Source organism: Pogona vitticeps, chromosome 6, assembly GCF_051106095.1.
Source record: "Pogona vitticeps strain Pit_001003342236 chromosome 6, PviZW2.1, whole genome shotgun sequence".
NCBI lineage: Eukaryota > Metazoa > Chordata > Lepidosauria > Squamata > Agamidae > Pogona > Pogona vitticeps.
The window spans coordinates 15936206-15959170 of NC_135788.1; the positions used below are offsets into that span (position 1 = coordinate 15936206).

Consider the following 22965-nt stretch of genomic DNA (forward strand, 5'->3'; position numbering starts at 1 on the left):
CACAAAAGACAACAACAAAAACCCCAAACTACTAGAAACAGATTCAGAGTTGTTGCTTTATTCCTGACCTCACGAAACCCACTAAACCACTCAAATAATCTATTTGCCTACATACAACAGATGCTTGGCCTAATAGATTTGTTTCTTCACTAAGCTGAACCTGATTACTTGAAGCTAGGCAAGGCACACATTTGGGAATGTGCCACAGAACCATCATTGCCTGTGGTGCACACATTTATTTTCATGTCCTCCCAATCTCTGGTTAACTTTGCCTTACAGGTATTCATTGTACTTCCAAGTTGTCGCTTAGAAAACTGAAAGCATTCTTCCAGGAGCATGTCTGTTATTACTGCTGTAGATGAATATAACATTTCATCTGTCTGTATAAAGCAGGGATGAGAACTTAAGTTGCAGGACCTGCTGTCAAGTCAAACTTAGGTCACACTGGTAACTCAGACTCAAATTCCCCCCCCCCCCAAATGACTTGAACTTGACACCCGCCCTCCTACCCAGTCCTCTTTCTCAGACTGGGGCTTGAGACTTGGTACCAAAGACTTGCCAATATCCCTGACAGAAAACACTCTGTAGTATTCATGAAAATACTAAGAAATGTTTATGAATATGAAAAGATGGCTGCTTCAGAAAGTACATCTTTATTGAAACAAATGGCTATTTCCCCCTTAACAGTGAAACTGGTACACTTAACTACTGACCTAGATGTTATGTTCATCTAGTTCAACAGATGTAAGAGGCTATAATTAGGAAGACAATGCTAAGTTGCTTTTTTACAGGAATATCTCTTGCCACCCATAATGCCACACATTACATTTGTAGAGTTAACGGGAATCAAAGCTAGTATGTTGACACCAGTGTCGAGAAAGTTCTTCTTGATGCTCTGTAGAAATAATAGTCTATATACAATCTCAATAATGCAACAATATGTCAAAGGGTAATCACCATACTTTATTACTACAATAAAGACAGTGAGTCAGGCTTGTTGACGCTTTTTATTGTGAGATGGGGAGTCTGGTAGAAAACTAGAAAATGACCATGATGTAACAAGGAACTTAAAAAAAAAAAGAAGTTTCAGATTTGTAACTCACATACATGAATACAGGAACAAATTGGCACAGAAATGTTAAACATTGTTCCCAACGCTATTTTGAAGATTATTCTAGCATGGCTTACCTAAGGAAACAATTGTTTTATGGTTAGGTTAATCTCTTAATAAAACCGCACAGCATCATGCTATTAGTCATACAGTGAATTTCAAAGTTTAAGAGCTTTATATTAAAAACTGGGAAAAGGTAAAATGAATTGATTGCAATTGTAAAATTGATACATTCCCATTTTAATTCTTCTCTTCTACAGTCCAAGGCAAGTATAAATGTTAACATAACACTGTTAAATCAAATCTCAATGCAAGAGAACCAATTGCATCTCTACTTTAAATCTTATCAACTTTCCAAATTTTCATACTAAAATATATTATTGTATTAATACAAACTACAGTATTATACACTACACTGTGTAATAAATAAAGAAATATAAAAATAAGACACATAAATATAAAAGTTTTCTAAAACTAAAAAGGTACATATGTCAGTAAGAAGGGTATTAATACTGCCAGGTTTGAAAACATACAGTACAAAATGTTGCACAGATCTAAAAACTAAAAGAAATAAAATAATACTGATAGGTTAAAATCAGGTAACATTGTCAATAAATGGGGTCCAGAATAACTAACATTTGGAAACATATGAGCCCAATAACATGTCATCTAGGTTTTCTGAAATTCATTAAACCAATAAAACAGGTCAGAAATTTCCTTCACAATTACTGTAGAGAAATTTCCCAAATAATTAATTAAAGGGAAAAAAGGTACTGAACAATTGCATTATGAAATGTACCAGTGCTTTTACTTTTCAGATGGCTAAGTGTTCTTCCCCCCATGATTTAGTTTACAGAAGTTTAATAAAAATCAACAAATGCTAGTTATTGTAGGCCACACATTGGAGAAAGGCTGGGCACAGCCTTTAAAATACTGAGAAATGGCACTTACAGCACACAAGGTCTTGCATAAGGCCAAAGGAGATACAAAGCTTCATGTCATATCCTTCATATTTTACTACATACCCCAGACACAATTACAAACACTGATTTTGACAACTTGGCTGTCCTCACCAGCATTAACACTGTTAGTCCCTGCAATCAGAACCCCACCACAATCTTTTCAAACTACATTTTCAACCACATGAGTAAGAAACTTCAGTTCTTCTATCAGCTGCTTTCTTAAGGCTAACAATACACTTTAAATGAGAACATGTTCTACTAACAACATACAAATGTTATAAACTGCTACCTTCTAAGCTGAATTTACAAAGGTAGTCAAGCATCATTTGGAACTGCATCATACCTTTATGCTTAAGGGAATTCTGTAGTGCAGAAGTTCTCACATTTTAAAAATATAATAAAATACTGAAGCGGAATTAGCAGAATTGTTTCACTGATAAAAAATTTTTAAAAGCAACATAAATCTCTCCCAATTGTACAGTTGAAAAATTAACCAACAAAAAGGTGAAAAAACTAATACTGATAAAAACAAACTGATGTCCAACACATATCAAACAAAACATGTTTCCTATAACATGTTAACTATTTGCTTCCAGAGTCACCATGTTCTTCTAATCTGTTTCAGGTCACAAACTTGTTCCTAACTTTGAAAACTGTGTGAAAAATTATTAGGTTTGAGGTTCAGGCACACCTGGATATATATATATTTATATATTTCATATTTTCTGTTTTTTTTTAAATTTTGTTACACAGTAGTGAACAGGAATCACAGTGCACAGGGTACTGTGCTTCCATGAAAAGCAAGTAGAGTACAGAGCAACCTTCATTACCAGTTAAGAGATTTCTTCTTCTTGTACAAAAACACATCAGTTAAGCTTTACTTGTTCCTTTGTCTGACACTGGCTCCTCTTTCTGTATAACTTCTTGCTCAACACTGCTTTCTTCATTTACAGCTTCATTAACCTTCGGGCTACCTTCTGCTATCTCCTCTTTTTCCTCTTCCTCTTCTTCCTCTTCTAATTTCCCACATTCTTTTCCTTTTTGTGGCTCCTCCATCTCCTTGTCTTCTTCCTCCTCCTCCTCCTCCTCTTCTTTCTCACTGTCCTCCTCCTCCTCTTCCTCTTCTTCCTCCTCCCTCGTCAAGCTCTCTCTCTCATCAGAGTCAAGCTGTGAGGGAGAAGCCCCAGTCCCGGCAGGCTCACTGTTGAGGCGTTCCTGTGCCGTCTCTTCCTGTTCTGTGCTGTCGCGTTCCTCTGCTTCCCTTTTGCAATAGGAGTAGCGGTGATTCATGTGCTGAGAGTAAGACCCCGAGTGTGAAAAACGTTTCCCACATTTGTCACATTGATAGGGCTTTTCTCCAGAGTGCAGTCGCATGTGTTCAATCAAATGATGTTTGTGTTTAAATGCTTTTTTGCAGATCCCACACTCATGAGGCCTTTTACCTGAAAAACAAAGCAAAGTAACTTTAAAGCATTTGTGTGCTCAGGTAACTGAGCCACACCTGCTCAGAGTACTCACAGGCAATTAGCCCTGTTTTTCCTTTCTGTACCAAACTATTTCAAGACAAAGTTAAAGAAATGTGGCTACTATTTCCTACTAATTAACACATGAACATATCGAGCTTTCTTTGTGGCTGCTCCTTGCAATGGCCAGACATCACAATGTTTGAAGCTCTGCCTCCGCCTTTTAGTGAGTTCTCAGCAGCACTACACACCCTTTACACATGGGATGATGAGGGAGATTAAGCCTTATTTTGGGCGAGGTTGAATTTAAGCTTTCTAGATGATTCAAAGTGAAGAGTTCCACAGATACTTGTTTCAATTTAGGAAACGAAAGGAAATTACAAAGACTGATCATTTTGCAAAAGGAAGAAAATGTAAAGAATTAAATTAGTGGAACTCATTTTAGGTTAACAATAATTTTTTATTCCAAAAGATTAGTTCATAAAAAACAAATCATATACTCTTAAGAATGCAGTCAATACTTAGAAAAAAATGTAGACATCATTGTTTTTGTGTTGATTCAGGTGGACCACTTTTTATTTGTATCAACATTAGTGTTGGCTAACTAGTGTTACACTTGAGGCTAGGGCAAAACTAGATGTAACAGAGCGGCTACATTTGTCAATTATGTATCAGCCCTATTCGCTAATTAATTGGGTGGGTGAGGTCTAACTTTAAAGTAGAAAGTCTTGTTCTACCTTACGTCTTCTGGATTGTTTTTTTCTAGCTTGGCTTCACTTTTCCCATTGTTCAACTTGAGGCATGAATGAGGAAAACAGGTGTGCACCAAATGTGGCTGGCCTCAGGATATCTGTCTGGCCATACCCAAGTCTGTAAATATGTATTTACTTCCTCATGTTGTCCTCCCAAACACAGACAATTGCTCATTGTTTTCTAACTACAAGCTGCATTTTAAATTAATGCATTAAGACAGTGGTCCCCAACCTTGGGCAACTCAGGTGTTCTTGGACTGCAGTTCCTAGGCTTCTAGGAACTGCAGTCCAAGAACAACTGGGTTACTAACCAAAGCTTGTCATGCTTTTGAAAAAAATCAGCCAGTTGTGTAGCCTTCTGACAAATGCATGTTTGGAGCGACATCCTCATCTGAACAGCCTTGCTCATCTGAATACAGTGTGGGTAGAGGTGGTGTGATATACACAATTATGAGTACTGTATGTCCATCTCTGTCTATCTGCTATTACAGTACTGATCACCGTCTATGAATAAAGCAAGACTGGGAAGCAAGAAATGAACCTCCACCCTTTAATCTCTTATTCACATACCTGTGTGTTCATATTTATGTCTCAAAAGAGAGCTACTCTTCTGAAATATTTTGTCACACAAATCACAGGCATACATTCCATTTTCTGTCTTTCTCATTTTCTTCTTCGGTGGTGTGGAATCAGAATCGTTCTGATCCTCCACATTTGATACCCCTTCTGAACTAGTGTCTTGTCTTTCATCCTAAGAAACAAGGAACAGAATTATTAAACCTCTTTAAACAAAATGCTCATAACAAGATATATAATAAAAAGTAAAATCTCAGCTTATATTTAGTGCTCATGCAAATTTCCATTAAAATTTACACAATGGCACTTCTCTATTTTAACAAACTATTCCAACTTTGCTAGTAGGTGAAAGGCCATGAATATCTACATGTCACAGAGCAGACAGAAATTTAGGTTAAAGACTTGCTTGAAGCACAGGTTTTCAAGCTAAGAAAACTATTGTAAATTAACTATTTTAAAAATGCTTTGTAGGAAAGTTATGGGCTGGAAAGTAAAAGAAAGCAATTGGGCTATGTATTTATTAGGATCTCTTAATATTTATATATTACTATTAAAAACATTTAAGAAAGCTTAATGAACATATGGCCCAAATGCCTCCTTATGCTGGTGCTGCCATGATAATTTTCAATTAGGATTCCCCCCCCAATTATTGTAAGCATTACACGTACAGTCGTGCCCCGCTTAATGATTACCTTGCATTACGACAAATCTGCTTTACGGCGATGTTTTTGCGATCGCAAAATGATGGTCTAAATGGGGGAATTTCGCTTAGTGATGATCGGCTCCCTGCTTTGGGAACTGGTTTTTGCTTTATGACGATCAAAAACAGCTGATCGTCGGGTTTTCAAAATGGACGCCGGGTGCTTAAAATGGCTCCCCACTGTGCTTAGGGACGGATTCCTCGCTATACAGGCACCGAAAATGGCCACCGTATGGAGGATCTTTGCTGGACGGTGAGTTTTTAGCTCATTAGAACGCACTGAACCATTTTCAATGTGTTTCAATGGGTTTTTAAATTTCACTTTACGATGTTTTTGCTTAACAGCGATTTTCCTGGAATGGATTATTGTCGTTAAGCGAGGCACCACTGTATGTTTTTAAAATCACTTCAATCCTCCTTTATACACCTCAGTGTAGTTCTAATTTATCTATGCTAAAGGCTCCTACCTGCAAATAGTTTTAATTCCATAATGCTATCAACAAGGTAAACAAAGAAAATTTCTAGTAATATACAGTATTTTAATAACAATATGATCACTGCGCAATCAGACATTTACAAACTGTAGTGTAATGTAAGATTAGGTTAAGATTTAGATAGGTTTGACACATAATAATATTAGTTGCATAATACTGCATGAGCGGGAAAACTAAGTAATTTTAAGAAGTCTCCCAAGAATAAAAATTAGACTCATCAGGTGGCCCTCAGTACACAAGCTGGAAAATGGAAACATCTCCATATGCATAAAGGGGGCAAAAAGACTGGGTTTATGGTCTACCATTATCAGTATCTAGCCCCCAAAGGTTTTTAGGGTTATTAGGTAAAGGTAAAGGTTCCCCTTGACATTTAGTCCAATCGTGTCCGACTCTAGGGCACGGTGCTCATCCCCATCACCAAGCCGTAGAGCCAGCGTTTGTCCGTAGACAGTTTCCGTGGTCACGTGGCCAGCGCAACTAGACATGGAATGCTGTTACCTTCCCACCAAGGTGATACCTGTTTATCTACTCCCATTTACATGCTTTCAAACTGCTAGGCTGGCAGGAGCTCACTCCATCTCGTGGATTCGATCTTATGACTGCTGGTCTTCTGACCTTGCAGCACAGAGGCTTCTGTGGTTTAACCCGCAGCACCACCAGTTATTACTGCACAGCAGACACAGATGTGGCAAAAGAAGTATCCTTGCCTTGATTCCTTCCTAGACGTAACTTAGGTTGGCTTCCATTTAAGTTATTCATGTTTGGACCCTGCAAAAGTTCATAACAGCAGGGACCTGATAGGCCTCTGTAGCAAATCTATTACTTGGGTGGGTGGGTATTGTACTTATGGAGCCCTTGGAAGTAGGAATACTACTGTGGTTTCTGCAGGACCCTTCACTGATCGTACAGACAAATCTCATATCACATATTCATATTTATTGAAACCCATGCTCTTTTAGGCTTTAACAACCCATTCTGCCATTTAATATGTCTGGTCATGGTAACATCACAATGTAGTTGATAATATTACAATGCCATGCCTGTTGTGATAGCATCACAGACCCTTGTAAACAGAAGTCACATCACTCACCCAAATGGATTACAAGATAGCGTGGCAAATGATGAAAAGGAAAACATGCTGAAAATAGTGGAGAAGTTAAAAGTGCTAAGAAAAAGCAGTATTTGAAAACGGAAACTATAGCAAACAATTTGAAACTAATGCAGTCACTGGCAAACTCAGTACAGGTATTTGTATAGCAACTTGCTTAGTGGTGTCAAGTGAGAATATATGTCAATTTAGCTAATATTTGGTACAGTTTTTTGGCTTTACCATTATTAAAATGTAGACATAGGTTATGGAAAAAGACACAAGAAACACCACACATTCACGATGTTTCATTTAGATAGTTTTTAGAAGTGTGTTATAACATGACAAATACTGGGAAAACACACCACCACTGCCAGAGCTGTGAAATATGCCATTATAGGTTTTTTATCTAATGTGTTTCTAGTTCCCATGAGAATATACCGTGTGCTATCCAATACAGAGGTGCCTTGCTTAACGAGCACCTCGTTTAACGACGAATCCGCATAGCGACGGATTTTTTGCGATCGTTTTTGCGACTGCATAACAATGTTTTTAATGGTAAAAATCGCTTTGTGATGATCGGTAAGCTGTTACGCTTACAAATTTTCGCATAACGATGATTTCCCAACAGCTGATCGGCGGTTCCAAAATGGCCGGCGGAAAAAAATGGCCGCCTGCAGTGTTTTCGCGCCATTTCCTCACATACCGGGCAGCGAAAATGGCGGCCGTATGGAGGATTTTCGCAGAACGGTGAGTTTAAGCCCACAGGAACACATTAGACGGGGTTTAATGCATTCCTATGGGCTTTTTCTTTTTGCATAGCAACGAATCCGGATAGCGACGATTTTTCCGGAACAGATTATCGTCGCTATGCGAGGCACGACTGTATATGGTTCAACTATACGGCATCTAGCAAACAGGGTGAAATGACTGCCCCTTGCTTGAGGGTGTGAAGTATATGCACAGATAGAAAGAATAACTTTTATCTATACACAGACAAAAATAATCAAAATCAAAATGAGAACATTTCCTTAAACATGTCTGTAACCTTCTAGATTTAACACCTGCTTCATAAACTAAAACATTTACATAGAAACACTAATAAGTTTAGGTACCTGACTTCCATTGGACTGCATCTGTTTTGGTGTTTCTTGAACTGTAGGGTTAACTGTGGCTGAGTATGTATAAGCTACCTGTGGGATAAGAATGGTTTGCTTATTGGCAGCAAGGGCTCTTAAGCACGGTACACTGTTCTGGTCAGCAATGGCAACAATTGTAGGTAACTGGGCAGTGACGGTAGGTATAGCAATATTAATGGGATTGGCACTTGGTGGGATTACATTTACAACTGGTTCAGAGTCTGTAATACTGCTGTCTTTTTGTGGTTCTTTTTTTGCACAAGTCAAGTTCAAAGGTTCTTCTTGGACAGAGTAAGCACTGTTCTGGTAAACACTGGTTATAGTAGAACGTTCCAATGATTCTCCATGTTGCTTTGGTAGTGAAAGGTCAAGAGGTTCTATTTGTGGCTCTTCCTGGGCACCTTCATTAAGATACAAGTAACCCTGTGAATGTTTAGATGAAGACAGGTTAAGGGGTGATGGGGATGGTGTGTTACTCCGTAAGCCATTCTGAACTGATGCTGCTGATACAGTCTGTGGTTTATCTGCCTTGAGAGAGGTTACAGAATTAGATGTGTCATCCTGTTCTTCATTTGAAGCTGGAAGACCTGCCTGGTCATCATTATCAACCATGTTTTTTAATCTGTCAGGCTCAGGGGAAGATGGTCCAGATGATGGTACAGAAATTTGGCCAGCTTGCATTTTTTTAAACCACTTTTTTACTATGTCCAACGGTAAATTTACTGAATCTGCAATTTTTGATAGCTCTTCGGAGCTTGGTTGTGCATTTAATGCATAATATGCTTTTAGAAGGGATAAAAGATTTTTTAAAGGAGGTTGACCAGGAGATAGGTTAGCCTCCCCTGCTTCTGGAGAAAGAAGGGATTCAGACTTCTCAGTTTCTGCACTAATGAGCTGAGATGGCTGAGTGGGATTTTTGATATCATAGTGCTTTGATTCTAGAAGTGCATTTGGTTCTCCTGGACAGTCATCATGAAGAAGGCAAGTGCTATCATTGGTGTCTCCTTCAAAGTTTTTCTCTTTCTCAGACTTCACTCTAAGATCTTCTGGTAACTTCTCAATTTTACAGCTGTTCGTTGAGGCAGAACTCTCTTTTTTCAGGTTCTGTGGTACAACCTGAATTTGACTAGGTTGCTCCAAACTATAGTTGATGATAATTTTGGTTGTCCCATCTTGATCAACCAAAGGAAGACTGATAGCTGAAATGACGGAATGTCCAGCTTGTTGTATGGATGCAGTGTTGATTGTTTCTTGTTCTTTGGATGTAAGATTGGTGTGACTGTTCTCCAATACTTGCCTTATAACGTTGCCATCCACGGCAACTTTAAGTACATTTTGAATGTCACTTAAGTTGATACTTATTGGAGACACCAGACCAACAGTTGGCAAAACAACAGCTTGTACCACACCCTGAGTAGAACTGGTTGCCTGCAAGGGGCTACCACCACTAAAAACCCCATTTTGCAATGGAGTTGAACAGTTGATTCCTGAAGCAACCACTATAGGCTTGAATTCATAATCCACAGGTTCAGTTTTAATTTGGTTTACGGGGAGTTGTTCTTGTAAGGGCTTGTTTTCTATTTTTTGTCGTACTTGTGGTTTTGCTGGGCTACCTGGTGATGCAGAAAGGGAAGGGGAAGAGCACTGAGAAGTCTTCAGCCCTGTTCGTGCTCGACCGTTCACAGGCACCAAACCAATACATTTCTTACTGCTTATATGGGAGCTGTAGGAACCAGAATGGGAAAAACGTTTCTTGCAGTTTGGGCACTCATATGGCTTCTCTCCTATATACACATAAAAAGAAAGAGAGCAATGTTGTAATTTTATTTAAAAAGAAATACCAATAATTCAGTAATTTCATTTAAAAAGAAATACCAATACTGATCTTAATTAGGCTGGATCAAAGAACTGAAAGGAAAACAGCTGCAGGCAGAAAACTTGCACAAAAGTTTACACATAGCTAAAAAGGGTTCTGCAGCACTCATGCCTTTGATATGGTGTGATACTTTCGATTTAGTTTCACATTTTTTGCACAAAGTTGACAAGAGGCCTAAAGTGTCTCTCAGGGGGGAGGGGATCTTAATTAACTCAAGTCTTTAGATGCAAAATGAATGGTAAACTGATCTGCATTCATATGCACGTTTACACCAGACTTTTAAGTAATTTTGCACTCAAGTCTTTAAAATACCACAGTGGCCATAATTTAGTGAATGCTGGTTTATTATCAAGGACTTGGCTAGACAGCCAAATTGAAGTGGGCAGGATCAGGCTAAATAGGGCTGCTTAAGGTCAGTCAAGGTTGGGTAGATGTGCATTGTGCAGTACTTATATCTACCTGCAAAGATTGGGTGGTTTCAAGTCAGGAAATCACATCACATCTCTAGCAATCCTGTTTAGCATGATCAAGATTTTTCATTTTAAAAGGAAAGTGTAAAACATTTCACAAGATCATTGCGGCTGTCTGTTTAGAGAAGCTGCTTAATTAGAAACTTACTCGGAGCTCTCCTTTGGAAGGCAAGAGAAGGGTGATGTTTTGGATTTTCTTTTTAAATTGTTGCCAAAGTATTAAAGCAATGCTTTGAAACATTTTGTAAAAGCGCTGTTAAAGCACCACTGATTTGCTGCATCATTTAGCAACCAACAAAAATAAATAGGAAGCTTTTTTCTTGCCTTTGGAGTGGAAGGGGTGTCTCCAAAGGCAAGGAAGATTAAAAGGTGAATCTTTTCATTCGTCAATTGAATGGGAAGCTTTCCTTTTAAATCTTCAACTGAGAAATGGGAAGCTTTCCTTTTAAATCTTCCTTGCCTTTGGCAGGGAAGGGAGACATAAAAACTTCTCACTTAAAAAAACACCTTTTAAAACATATCTGATACTTAGAACCAATTTAAAAAAATTCAAATCATTGTTCCCCTCTGATCTCCAAAGGAATGCTGAGCCATTTTCCAGTTAAGCAGCTCCCAAAAAGTCAGCCACTTTTGTTCAATCCAAGAGATCTCATACATGCCGGAATCAAACCAAAATGGAATCATTTTACCTGCACCTAAAAAAGGATAAAAGTGTGAGTAAGAACACTCTGGGGGCAGGCTGGTTTGCTCTAGCAATTATGTCATCTTATCGCCAGCAAAAGGAACAAATTAGCCTATCCCTCAGTGGACCAACCAGCAGGCTAAATGTCCATCTAGTCACCCTCTAAGTCACACTAAAAACAACATAGCTTGCACAAAATTTTTCACTTTCTTTCCAAGGATGGGAGTCTAATCATCATTTCATTCTACTGGACTGTGCTCAATTTTTTTCAAATGATCACATTAGTACTATACGTGCATCATTAAGAATAAATTTCCAAAAATCGAGATGAACCAGCAATGTGGCATTGTATATACTACTCCCTTAAAAAAAAAACCCACCAGTTTTTTAAAAACTGGCAAAATCCCAGACAGCTGTCATGACATCTATAGCTAACTAGACATCAAATACATACATTGTGCTGAAGGGAAAGAAGTATGAATGAAAGGAATGCAGCTGCTAGTGTTGCTCCATAAATGCTTGCAGAAGAGGTCACCTAATGTTGTATCAAGCACTTCAATGATTCTATTACACAAAACATTGCACAGGCAGCTGTGATAAGATATTTGAACATTATTGGCAGAAGCAGCAAATCAGCCCATATAAGTAAAAGATACCTTTGAATCCAACCAAGCAACAATTCTAAAACAAGTGCTTGTTAAAAGCAATACTGGATACCCAATGGTTGGGACAACTTATTTGTTGTTAAACTTTAGCTAGTATAACAGCTATGAAGATGAACTGCGTTGACACTGTACAGTGAAATTTGTCTGCATAGAACTTCCTTAGCTTGTTCATCCATACTTTTGTTTACTCCGCCTCATTTGGAGTTTTATTTAATGTAGGGTTTTTTTCTTATTGGTTTTGTTGGGAGGCTGGGGTTATCATTTATTTTATCTTTGTAAACTTCTTACGGTAGTGTCTCACACTAAGACAGTGGTATATACCTAAAGTGGTCTTAACCGACCAGATAGGCGGGATATAAATAAAATAAATAAAAATAAAAAATATATACATTTTCAAAATAAATAAATAAATACTTTATTTGGTCATTGAAAAGTTAGAAGTAGCAGCTCAAACCAGACATAGTTTATTTCTGGTTTGAAGGTAGAAGTAGATGCATATTTTAAAGAACTGAGAAAAAAAATAAAAAAATCCTACTCTGGCAAGAAGACCTAGGATATATATTTACCACTGTGGATTCGTAGGTGCTCCTTTAAGTGATGTTTATATTTGAAAGCTTTTCCACATTCAGTGCACTTGAATTTTCGGTTACCACTAGATTGAGTCACATGTCTCTGTAAAACAGAATGTGCAGGTCAAGACATAGTTAAACACAGATATGAAGAATTTCTTACTTGCAACAAGAAAAAGATAAATTCAAAATTTAATAGAGTTAAATAAATCATTATATGATTGAAGATATTGCTTGTGAAAAACAAGTAAGGAAATAGGTGAGTGAGGAAAAAAAATAAGCCATAAAAATCACATTGCCTTATATCAAAATTTCAGGCAGAGATGGTATTGCCATTTTTCATGCCTATGAAGTTCAGGAAGACATTCCCTTATTCTGTTTGTAAAAGAAATCCAAAGAATCTGGGTTACAAGAGAAAGAAACATTAAAGCCTATTTAAATTTTAATTATTTGACTTGATTTTTCCATTTACATGCTTCCAGCTCTTACTGTTGGCCTTGAATTCCTTTATGTAACGGCATCACAGGAGTGCTCTAAAGAAGGTAGTTCAGTAATAAATTCAAGTAATCACAACTCATTCTCCAAATACAGTAGATGCACAGATATTATATTTCAAAAGTTAGCTAAGTTTGCAGATAACTAATAATTACTACAGTATCAAGAAATTACACTGAAGCAATATAAACTGGTTCATAAACAAAAATTATCTGTCAACATATTTTAAAATATTTGCAGCATATTTAGCTCCAGAAGCATTATTTATTTTTAAGGCGGCAGCAGCTAATATCTAAGACACTTACAAGATATATTTTTTCAATAGGCAGATAGTCATTTCATTGTTTACCAGCGGAAGAAAAACTGTTTTCCCCTTCTATGCTTTAAAACATTTTTAATAGATACTGAATTGAATTGAAATAAGTTTACAGGTTGCAAAGGTTCAGATTCCAGGGATTTCTATTCTTAATTTGTGAAGAATTTTCTAAAGAAAGAGCTATGCTGTAGCAAGTGGTTTTCCACCTTTCCAATTAATTGTTCATTTTGATTTGAATCACTGAACTTAAATGCTTCTCCAACTTAAATCTCCCTAGGTTGTAAAGTAAGTGGAAACTAGATGCCCACTGCTCCATTTGTGGCTATTCAGACAAGGCTGTCACAGGGTGAGAATGAAACGGGGAACACATTCTATTCTGCCTATGCACAAGATGGAAGAAATTTCTCTTCAACTGTGCAGAAATGCACTGCCCACCTGCAGCAGAAGGTTCACAGGAAGCCTCTTCTCTGAAATGGCAGAGAAGAGTGGAGTACCACACTAATTAGGGTTGTTTAATACACTTCCATCTTACAAATACAGTAGCTGTACCTAGCATTGAAGGGAACTAATAGAGCAATGCCCTGGTTGTTGTTGTGTGTGGTGGAATAGATTATTTCATTATGCATAGAAGGAACTTTTAGAAATTCATCAAATCTAATTTTCTTTCAGAGACAGCCAAAATTAATTACATGCAGCAAGGGTAGGAAATGTATGGCTCTGCCTTTCAGATAGTTAGACAGCCACTCGCTATCAGCATAGCCAACTGCTCAGCTCCATGGGAGTTGCAGTCCAGCAACATTTGGAAGGTTGTTATATACCCAACTGTTATATATCCAACTGAGGTAGTATATAACTGATCTCTTCTCAAATTGTTTTAATAACAATAAAACTAGGTATCAGCAAAAACTGTATCATAACATGCAGAACTAGTGTTATTCTACTTCCAGTATATACATCAATACTGATTTATAAGAGCATCAACTGGCCAAGAGTAAGCATTTTAAAGTGCCATGGATTTGTAGTACACATGATCATAGCCAAAAGGCTAAGAAGCGGGTGTCCCATTAATTTTTCATGACAGGTGATATATATATCTGACATTTTTAAAAAAAAAACAAAACAAAACAGTCTGCTAGCTTTTGTGAATCCACTTTCTCAGGCAGGCATTGGTGTCTTGTAGACTGTGCAGATAAATCTCAGATGTTCATGGCAAATGGTTGTGGCCAGAGTTGTTTCTCAGAGGTGAGTTAGAAAAAGTGCAAGCTGCCTTGGAGGTGTGGTTTTCAAGCTGTTGACTGCATATCATACCCAGCTCTTCAACAAAACCTCCCAGGTGATATGCACATCTCTCTTCGTCCCCCCCCCCCCCCGAACCACTGATTTTGATAACAAAGCATGCTTTAGCTATTCCCTTGAAATTAATGGAACTTAAAGATGTTTACTTATGGCCACACTGTATCCTTATAAAACTAATCTGCATGTAGTATGAGCAAGATAAAGTAGTTAATGTACAGTATGTGCATGCAGGATATTGCCCAACACTAAGCCAAACATTCTTGTTGCTGTAATAAAGCCAGAGCCTAGGTGTTTACTCTTTCTCAGGAAAAACCTCCTAACTGTTAGAGCAGTACGTCAATGGAACCAATTACCACGAGAGGCGGTGAGGGCTCCAACGCTTGAGGCATTCAAGAGAAATTTAGACAACCACCTGGCAGATATCCTTTGATTTGGATTCCTGCATTGAGCAGGGGGTTGGACTCAGTGGCCTCCAACTTCAAGATTCTATGATCTCTGCTTGACTCTTAAGGATAGCAAAAAGTTGTGCATGGAAAGCATCTATCATCAGTTTGTTTGTTAGTTCATTTGGTTTGTTTGTTTTTTGTCTCCAGTGGCCACTCATCTAGGCAGACCTAGGCACAGAGGACCAATCCACATATGGCAATTCCCATGGAAGCACTTCTGTAGGTTGGAGAGGCTGCTACAGGGCTGGCAATGAAGTCAAGTACACATGGAAGTTTTGAATCCAATCCTCCATCGGTTCATAAGTAAAATCTGTCTACATTATATACTGTATAGCATCAGCCGCCTTTCAGGCTGCTTATATCACAAGAATTGAAATGCCCTGATTTATGGCTTCCATACAGAGGCATTAGCTTTCAGGTTTGATATAGAGAGACCTGGCAGCCGATGCAGTGTAAGGAGCACAATATTCATTTTGTATATTTCAACTAAAATATATGAGGTTCCTAGAAGAATTATTGAGAGTAAAAGGCTCATAACTCAGAAAGGATATGGAAATTCAATTGCTTTTCATATATAAATTCAAACTCTCATGGTGTATTACAACAAATAAATAAGCAGAAAGAGCGATAGTAAATAGCAAAAACAAATATTTGCAATTTACTCTTGTTAGACTGTCATATTCCTTAAAAAGCATTTCTTGCCATCTTTTGGGTCAAAGATTCATAACTGGAGAACACAGCTGGAAGATATTTTTCAACAGCTACAGGAAAACATAGAAGAAATCACATGGCAGACTGGCTAAATTGGCATCTTAAGGAAAACAGGGAGTCAGAAAAGGGGACTAAGTTCTGATGAAAAAGCATTAGTAACCACCAATTTAGCAGATCCTAAAAGTTCAACACTGGACGAGGATGACTTCTGGAGATTTGTTTCTTCCCACACCAATAAGCAACCTGAACAAGAGGCCTTCAGGACTAGAAAGCTTGCCTGTATTTGATATTATACATCTTCTATGGTTGACTCAAACAAGTAACTGGTAGGGGGAAAAATCCAACACAGGCCTTAGGTGAAAATTGTATTGGAGAAAACTATGCGCATATTCACCCATGAGGTTTCCCCCTTTTGACTGCTGTCTGTTGTACAGCCAGGTGAAATGTAGTTTGCTCTACCAGCAGATGACGGGGAACAACAGATGGCTTGTTAACAAGGTAGGTCTGCTGGCATGATTTCCCTAATGAAATGTTACAGGACAACAGAATTCTGGCTTTAACAAATGAGTAAGGGCATGTCCTCACTGGCAGAATAGCTCGCTATCTGGAAAACGTTTGGTGCTGTTTGGTTTATGGGGCCCACATAATCAATACTGCCCCTTTTTAGAGCTGTCCTGCTCCTTTATGGCATAGCAGTAGTCATCAGGGCCTGCTGAATGACAGTCTTGGGAAAGGTGAGGCAGGAAGGAGGGTGCTGTTAATAGATTCAAAGGTGATTCAAAGACTTGTTTAGACCTTTGTTGTGGGAGAAAAAACACTGTTCACTCTGAACAGAAGGATCACTCAAATGAGATTAAAAAGATTGCACTGAAGAACTTTGTAAACATGAACTAGTCTGCTTCAACTTTTCCCATCTGGACATGCCTTAAATTCATTTCTGGTGGCCAGCTGCCCAACCCACATGATCAGTACTAATTTGTATACTGTTTCCATGTTGGCTGCCTGTTAAGAGTTCTTCTGAAATGTGTCTGCTACACAAGTCCAATGTCTCTGTGTACTGGAAAGTCCTCTTTGTGCCTTGCATGAAGAGTAGAGGAGGAGACTCTTCCACTTTCTTGTGTGGCTTGTGACTTACTGACTGCAGTTTTAGCTGAGTCCTGGTCCAGGACGACAATCAGCTTGCAAATTTTGGCTTTGAAACATACATCTGGAGGAATTTTCTCCTTCAGCTCTATTCCTGTTTTGAGGCTTTAACGCACAGTGCAGCTACGCTGGCTTGCATGACTGCCACACACCCGCAATTAGCCTGAAATGTCAGGTAGTTTTCTCACTATTTTCCCAACATGTGGGCTGGGTTTGTGACATGAGCCAGTTGTTGAGCTCCTTGATGATTAGCCTCAATAGAGTACACCCACTGAATTAATAAAACTTAGATTAGCATTGACTTAACAAGCCCAATTCATTCACGAAGTCTATTGTAGGATCTTAGAATTTGATTTTTCCTATTATTTTGACTTTTGCCATTTGATTCTGGCACAACTGTCTTGCCCCAATCACCTATCAACGTAGAAAGGCTCAGATTAAATAAAAATTGTTAGAATGTCATTCTGACAACATACTTAGTTATAGAACTTGAGTATAAATAAACTGTTAATCATCATCATCCACTGCCTGACTGCAACACAGAGGAGACCCTACAGTGGAATCTACCATTTTCTACCAGGCTTGTAAAAGTTCAGATTTGGCCTTAAGGGTGAAATTAAGTGTCTGTTCTATGAAAATGAGCCTAGCTAAACATAGAGAGGAGATTCATGGGAAGGAAGCCCATCAAGTGAAGAATGATGAACAGAACAGCTGTCATTTGTATTATAGATCTTCAAGGTACTGTATTCAAGTGAATGGAATTCTAAAGGATTTCATTGGCTTTACTCTTAGCATATCTACATCTGGATTCAAACTCACAGTACACAAAACATTTAGTGTTCACTGTTTGGTTTTAATTGGCAATGGAAAAGCCTTTTTTCTTGAAATAGGCTGCTTTTTATTTAACATTCCCAATCAGTTTGGCTCTGACATACAGTGGGGTCTTGACTTGAGAACTTAATCCGTATTGGAAGGCGGTTCTCAAGTCAAAAAGTCTGTAAGTCAAGTCTCCATTGACCTACAGTGCATTGAAAACCGATTAATCCCGTAACAACAAGCCGTTTTTGTTCCATTTTGGTTTTTTTCTGGTCTGTAAGTCAAATCTCAGTCTGCAAGTCAAACCTAAATTTTGCGGCCAGAGAAGTCTGTAACTCAAAAAGTCTGTAAGTCAAGCCGTCTGTAAGTCAAGGGTCCACTGTAACAGCCTCTTTATGGGTGTGATTACACTGATTACATTCCCACATTACATATGGGAAATATTACAGCATTTCCTCCATTAACCATATGACATAAAAGCAAATGCAGATCAGCCCAGAGTCCATCCCACCCCCAATCTACAGCTTTTTCCTCTGCTCCTGGAGGCTTCAATTTTTTAAAATTGCAGATCCATATGCATTGTTTCTGGTGGTGTGATTGCATGAACTGATGTAAAGAAATGGGATGCTGTAAAGCCTTTGCTCTTCACTGATCCCCTCTAGGCAGGCGCATACGCACACGCATGCGCACACACACACACACACACACACACACACACACGAGAGAGAGAGAGAGAGAGAGAGAGAGAGAGAAATGAGAGGAGGAAATTGCCATTTGGCCTTTGTTAACAGCATACTAAGGTAGTTCTTGTGTAGTTGTACTACCTGCAAATCAGGAGAGCTACAGAAGAGCTATGTTAACAAGTTGCAAACAGGGCTCTTTTATCAATTTCCTCTTCCCTATGTGGCCAGTTAAGGCAAATTATGATGAATTTATCTGAGGAAACCTGAATTCCCAAGTGTCACTTCACAGCAAGTGAATTTGCATTTTTCTCACTGTGTAGTCCCTGCATCCACACCAATTCTTATTCTCCATTCTTTATCTGAACAAGTCATCTGACATTAAAAGTGAACTGGACAAACCATTTCCCCTCCAACTAGAAAACAAAGTAACAATCTGATGCTTAAAAAATCCAAAGGTTTGCAGCCAAACTACAGTTTCACTGATTTAAATGTCAAGGTCAGATATGATTTGTTTCAACAAGGAAGTGTTGTGAAGTATAGAATATGCAATGGAAAGAGAAGGAAGTGTACAAGATGGCATCCTCCTCCTGATTTTTACTATGGTTCAGACAACTGGGAACATTCATTGAATCTTGTTGAGGACTACAACACTTCATGTACAAACATGTTCATATAAACAATCCATGTAAACAATCCATACATATTCTAAACAAAGGAATTACAACTTTATTTTTCCTGCAGTAAAGAATGTACTGAGTATTTAAAGTCACAGTGAGAGATCCAGGTGATTATAGGCTGGCAGTAGTAAAAAGGTTGACATGGGTAAACAGATGTCTAAGACACTCCAAGAAAAGCAATGATTTTCAGTGCTACTTTAGGCCATGGTATTTTAAGACATATGCACATAAAATTAAATCTAAGCACACATACAAAGCATAAGACTTTAAAAGCAATTATTAAAAGTATTTAAGAATAACAGGCATATAACTCTATAACTTACTTGATCTCTTCCTGATTTGTGTGATGTCATATGGCGTTCAAGTTGGGTTCTATATGCAAATGTGTAACTGCATAAGGAGCAACTAAAGTTATCTTCATTTTTTTCATGGCGGTATTTAATGTGTTCTTTCAGAGAGGTAAAACGTTTGTACCCTCTATCACAGTAAGGGCATGTAAGCAGCTGGGAAAATGCATCTGGCGTGCCTGGATAAGAATAAACACACATTATTTGTCTGCTAATTATTAAACAACAGGCTATAAAAATGGATGAATATACTAAGCGTATCAACACACTAAGGGTGTAAACTGAATCAGCTGTGCATGATCCAAAGGAACTGAATTTCTTAGGATAGCCTCAGGAGTTGCTGAGATGACCCAGTGATAAAGGGAGAATTACAAATGACTGAAAGAATCAATATGTTGGTGGCTAGATAACCCAGTGAGCTGGGTATCGGATTGTGGTGCCAGAGGCTGGGAGTTCAATTTTCCATTGTGTCTCCCAGGAGAAGAGCCAGCCTGTGTAGCATTGGGCAAAGCTGCACAGTCCCAGGATGTCCCCAGAAGAATGGAACGGTAAACCACTTCTCAGTATTTTCTATCTGGAAAACCCTGGAAAGGGTTGCCTCAAGTCAGAATTGACAATGGCATAAATGTATTATTAGGGCAAAATGTAGTTAACTACTTTAGCCATTAAATCCACTTGGCATTTCCAATGAGGCTTGGAAAAGAGTGCACAAAAGACCTAGGATAAATTTCTGGAAGGATGTGTAGTTTAAGGTTAAGTTGCATGCTGAAACAGGCTTCTAATTCCCTTAATTTCACCTTACTCTAACTTGAAGAAATAGAAATTTAAACAATGTAGTTCATATCAGATCGTTATACTCAAGACATGTGTAAAATGAATACTAGTGGAGTCTCTAGTAGGTTATTCTTTCCAATGAAGTAACAACACTATGAAAAGGAAGAGCAGAATACAGTGGTGCCTCACTTAGCGATGTTAATCCGTGCAGCAAAAATCGCTGCTAAGCGATTTCATCGCTAAGCGATATTAAAAAGCCCATAGAAACACATTAAAACATCATTAATGCGTTCCTATGGGCTTAAAAACTAACCTTAAGCGAAAATCCTCCATAGGGGCGGCCATTTTCGGTGCCTCTAAAGCGAGGCAACACAGCGGACGGCCATTTTGTTTACCCAGTGGCCATTTTGCAACCGCCAATCAGCTGGCCGAAAATGGGGGCTTTGCGATGATCGCTTCCTTGCGATCATCGCAAAGCAAATTTTCCCCATAGAGAAAAACATTGTTGCAAAGCGATTTCTTCGTTAAATGGAGCGATCGCTATGCAAGGCACCACTGTACAGTGGTGCTTCGACTTACAAACACCCCCACATATGAACATTTCGAATTATGAACAGCTCCATTCACAAAATTTTGCTTGCGACTCGTGAATGGAGCTTCGACTTCTGAACAACAACAACAACAACAAAACCCAGGGAAAGCGGGAAATTGACTTTGGACTGCCTGGTACTGTAATTTAAAAATGTAAAAATTGGTTTAAAAGGTGCTTGGTTTGGTTTAAAACTGCTTGGTTTTAAAGGTGTTTTGTTTAAAAGGTGTTTGTTCCCTCCCTCCTTTCCTACCCTTTTAAAACCTAAGTCATCTTAGGTTAAAAAAAAACCTCCCCCTAGTGGTAGAGGACGGATTAACTGGTTTTGCATTAGTTCCTATGGGAACGAATGCTTTGACTTACAATTTTTAAAAAATTTCTGACCTTCCCCCATAAAATGCATTAATTAATTTTCAATTTATTTCTATGGGAAATTTGGATTCGATTTGCAAACTTTCTAACTAGTTCTGGACATCTAATAGAGAATGTATTTCCAAAGGGTGTTGCACCAAGGAAACTGTGTTAACAGCTGTTAAATGGTTTAATTCCACTACTTATCCTCCACATAACTAAAAGGGACCTCTCAATGCAGTGCCAAATCAGACAAATCATTTCTAACTTAATATAGGCTTGAGCTGTAGCTGGGCAGAGTTGCACAACAATCTCATCTGTCATTGAGACATTTCTATAAGCATGGGGAGGAGGTGGATGAAAGGAAATGTAAAATATAGGTAGAGTGGTATAGGTCTTATCATTGTCTGATAATGGTCTATATGTACTTGAATAAAATTTATGGTACACAAATTTATGGTACATAAACTAGAGTACACAAACCTTTAAGTCTTTCCATTTGTTAATTACAGTGGTAATGGTTCTTAATGCCACTGTTGACTGCTGTTCACTTTACATGGTTCAAATGTTATTCTGTTATAATCTATTAAATGTTTTATTACACAACTGGACTAAATGTCAAGGGGAACCTTTACCTTTACTGGCCACTAGAGGGATCCAGAGACCATACAATGTACACTATTTGCTACATCCACATTTTTTGGCATCCGTTGGGAGGCTTGGAGTTGATCCCCTGCAGATACTGCGGTCCTACTGTAATGTGTTTCTACATAATTTACGTAAAACAATGAGATTAAGTTTTCCTGAACTTTGTTTAGTTTATTTTTACTGTGAATTTTTGCTGTGAAAAAGTGCATGTTATCTCAAATTGGATAACCTGGATTAACTGAATTAGTTTACAAAAAAATGTAAATATTTCATGGCTCTACAGTTTCATGTTACATAACTAAGCTCTATTGCATACTAACTAACCTTTGAATTCTAATGTCTCTTAAATAGAAAACTATCTTTAGATATTTCCTCCAAAAGCATTTCGCTAAAATAAATCTGATTTAAATAATTAAAAAACCCCAATTTAAATTTTAAAAACCCTGATATTTTTGATTTTTTTTAAAATCATTGATTTGAATCCACTCTGGTCACATTTACTGATGACTAATTGCTCAAGGATATTTGGTTAGCAGCATCTGGCTGCTGCTTGGCCTTTTAATTCCTATGGAACCAGTAAGGGTGTACTTAGTTTTTCATACACGACTTCTCCATTTTGGCTTTATTTCCGTAAAATAAATAATGACATGGTGTAATAATATATCATGTGTTGTTGTTCATTTGAGTTATATTTAGCTAATTTTCAGATCTGCTAAGGACCAGATGATTTTTATTATGTCCTGATGCGTAAAACCATAGAATTCAAAGAGGGTGTATTTTGTTTCTCACATGACTGTATGAAGTTTCTTGCAGTTTGAAAAACTATGAACACAATTAAACACCACCTGGAATCTAAGCTTCTGAAATAAGCCTACTTTCCATATCTTGCTTTGTACAAAAAACTAAAGCAAACTGTAGTCAGCTAGTGCCTAATTAGGCAGATCAAGACTGAATGGGAAAAAAAGCTTATTTATATACAGTATGAGCTTCTTATTCACCAGTGATTATACACTACTTATTCAAATTTTGGGTTATCTACTCTTAGATACTTATCAATACCTTGCACTGTTTTTAATACTTCTAATATCTAGTTATAAGAATTCAAAATGGTTGTTGGATGATAGGAT

At 37.9% G+C, this 22965-nt stretch overlaps 1 protein-coding gene across 9 annotated transcripts in view; it reads right to left on the reverse strand.

Moving 5' to 3' along the window:
• Nucleotides 1-988: 988 nt before the first annotated feature.
• ZEB1 (zinc finger E-box binding homeobox 1) overlaps nt 989-22965 on the reverse strand; it is a 70493-nt gene continuing 48516 nt past the window's right edge. For all 9 annotated transcript variants that reach the window (XM_073002978.2, XM_020800808.3, XM_078378567.1 and 6 more), the window contains 5 exons: nt 19453-19655; nt 12544-12649; nt 8261-10068; nt 4859-5039; nt 989-3515 (listed from right to left, as the gene is read on the reverse strand). In XM_073002978.2, coding sequence (XP_072859079.2) covers nt 2944-3515; nt 4859-5039; nt 8261-10068; nt 12544-12649; nt 19453-19655 — 2870 coding nt within the window. In that variant the 3' untranslated portion in view covers nt 989-2943. The remainder of the gene's footprint in view (nt 3516-4858; nt 5040-8260; nt 10069-12543; nt 12650-19452; nt 19656-22965) is intronic.